This window comes from the organism of the source record quoted next (assembly GCF_019968985.1).
Source record: "MAG: Porospora cf. gigantea B chromosome Unknown PgB_NODE_3740_length_2483_cov_567.883, whole genome shotgun sequence".
Lineage (NCBI taxonomy): Eukaryota > Apicomplexa > Conoidasida > Eugregarinorida > Porosporidae > Porospora > Porospora cf. gigantea B.
The window spans coordinates 1-2,483 of NW_027178969.1; the positions used below are offsets into that span (position 1 = coordinate 1).

General features: G+C 57.5%; 1 protein-coding gene across 2 annotated transcripts; it reads left to right on the forward strand.

Moving 5' to 3' along the window:
* On the forward strand, positions 1 to 2,481 carry KVP17_000910 (uncharacterized protein; the record flags this gene model as incomplete). 2 transcript variants are annotated; one of them, XM_068515817.1, is made up of 2 exons in its annotated part: positions 1 to 2,360; positions 2,390 to 2,441. In XM_068515817.1, coding segments are annotated over 2 exons (2,412 nt in total), but the record flags the coding sequence as incomplete, so codon positions are not given. The 2 variants fall into 2 exon arrangements, with proteins under 2 accessions (XP_068374834.1, XP_068374835.1); XM_068515818.1 differs by having other exon boundaries at positions 214 to 2,481.
* Between the last annotated feature and the right edge of the window lie 2 nt (positions 2,482 to 2,483).

Here is a 2,483-nt window from a genome sequence, read left to right on the forward strand (position 1 = left end):
ATCGAGCCCTCGAACTCGCCACATGCAAGCGAGATTGTCCTCGTCAAGAAGAAGGATGGAGGCTGGAGAGTTTGCATTGACTACCGTAATGTGAATGATGTAACGGTCCCTGACCAATACCCGTTGCCACGAATTGCGGACCTCATCCGGGAGGTCCGACAGTCGCGTTACTTTGTAGCGTTGGATCTTCGTGCAGGGTATTGGCAGGTTAGGATGGAGCCGAGTAGTATTCCCTACACGGCTTTCCGGTGTACGGGAGGTTTGTACCAGTTCACTGTCATGCCCTTCGGGCTGCGTAATGCGCCAGCCACCTTCCAGCGGATGGTTGACTGCCTCTTAGGCGATATGAGGTACGAGGGGGTTTTGGCCTACCTCGATGACATACTGGTGCATGGGACCACCGAAGAAGAGACTATGAGACGACTGGAGGAGGTGCTCCGGCGGCTCTCTACGGCTGGGTTGACACTCAACCTAGCCAAGTGTACCTTCTTCCCAAAGCGACTCCACTACCTGGGCCAAGTGATCGAAGATGGACATCTGCTGCCTGATCCAGGCCGTGTCCTACAGCTGCGAGCGTGGAAGGTTCCCCATACCTTGACGGAACTACGCAGCCTCCTCGGTCTCTTCGCCTATTACCAGGACTTCATACGGGACTACGCGGCCATTATGGCCCCGCTCCACGCTCTCCTCCGTGCTCCTACTGCGCCACCCCCAAGGGCCCCCAAGAAATCAGGGCAGGTCATTAGCCTGAGTGGACGACACAAGAAGAGCGTGGCTACGTTTGCGGACGATCTGACGGCCTTTATTGGAAGACATCCAGACGGGCTGGCCTCAGCCCCGGCCCCTGAAGATCCGGACCTAGCCGCATTCCTGGATGAAATCAAAGGAGCCGCTCAACAACTACCCGGTTGGATTCAGCAGCGACGTGTTGTTATACTAGAAGATACCCTGGCCTCAGGGAAGACGACACTCGCAAGGAAGCTGAGCCCTACCTGGTCAGAAGAACCCGGCGCTCTCGCCGAAGAATGGCTGGATAACTGCAGCCATTACGGATGGAACGACGGCGAAATACTGGACCTCCCCTTTCTGCCCAAAGAGAACCTGATCATGGCATTGACCATTATAGGCCTCGTCCGCCTGCGGCAAAGGGAACCAGAGGCGACAGAGGTTATCTCTGATCGTAGCCTCCTCGCCACCATCTACCAATGGGGTCATGAGGGATCAGCACAGGTAGCCCGATGGTTCCTGGGCATTCCGCCCCAATCCCTCTACAACCCCGAATTAACGACTTTCATCGTCGCCGACTTCCCGGTCGAGGTCACCCGCAAACATATCCGGCTCCGCCAGCGCAGGATCGGGGCCCAGACCGAGGAGGATTTCTACTTCGCCGACGACGGAAGGAAGTTTCGGGACGTACAGGATGGGTTGAAGCACTACGTCGACTGGCTCAGGTCTCAATCCATGGATGTTCGGGTAGTGGCCTCACAAGAAGAACGTCTGGAAGCCCTACAACGCCTCCAGCTTCTCCCCCGAACAACGGAAGACCTAGCCACGTCACTCGCCGCCAAGCTCTCGGAAAACAAGCATCGGCCAATTGAATGGTCCCCGAGCTGCACCCTGGCGGTACAGACAGCTGTGCAACGCCTGTCCGAAGCTGTACTCACAGTCCCAGTCGATGGAGACGATTACCTGCTTGAAACTGATGCGTCCGGCCTCGCGGTCGGAGCGATCCTCTCGGTGAAGAGGAACGGGAAATGGCTTCCCGTTGCCTTCCATTCGAAATCCCTCACGGGACCATGCGAACGGTGGCCAGTTTATGAGCAGGAAGCATTTGCGATCGTCGAAGGAGTTCGCAAGTTCGACGCATTCCTTCGAGGACGCTCTTTCACCGTCCACACCGACCACGCCAGCCTACGCTGGATGCTCAAGGCTACCAAGGGAAAGGTAGCTAGGTGGGCAAGTAGGCTGGCTGAGTACGACATGAAGATTTTCCACAAGAGTGGGACCAGCCTGGTTCACGTCGACTTCCTCTCGCGTTATCTAGACACTGATGCCGACCCTGGCCTCGAGCCTCGCATGACCCTGTCCACAGAGATTACGGACAGAGATGAGGCCTTAAGGCGTCGGATTATAGAGACGATCTGGCCCGGTGGGGCCGAACCAGAGGACGCTGACAGCTTCCCCCCTCCCGGGATCGAAGCATCAGAAGAACCCGAGGCTGTTCACGCCCCGGATCCCGAGGCAGCGACGACCCCCGCGCCAAGACTATCGATCCCTTCCCTAGCTCAAGTGGTCGCCGCACAAGACGGAGACCCTAGCGCCTACGGGAGCGCCTTCGCAAGGCGTAACGGAGTAGTCTTGTACCACGGGCGCATCTACATTCCCCCAGGACGATGGCGTCACGAGGCGATTGCGGCATGTCATTCTGTGTGCCCCTATAAACATGCAGGGATCAAGAAGACTCGTACCACCCTCTTGAAGGT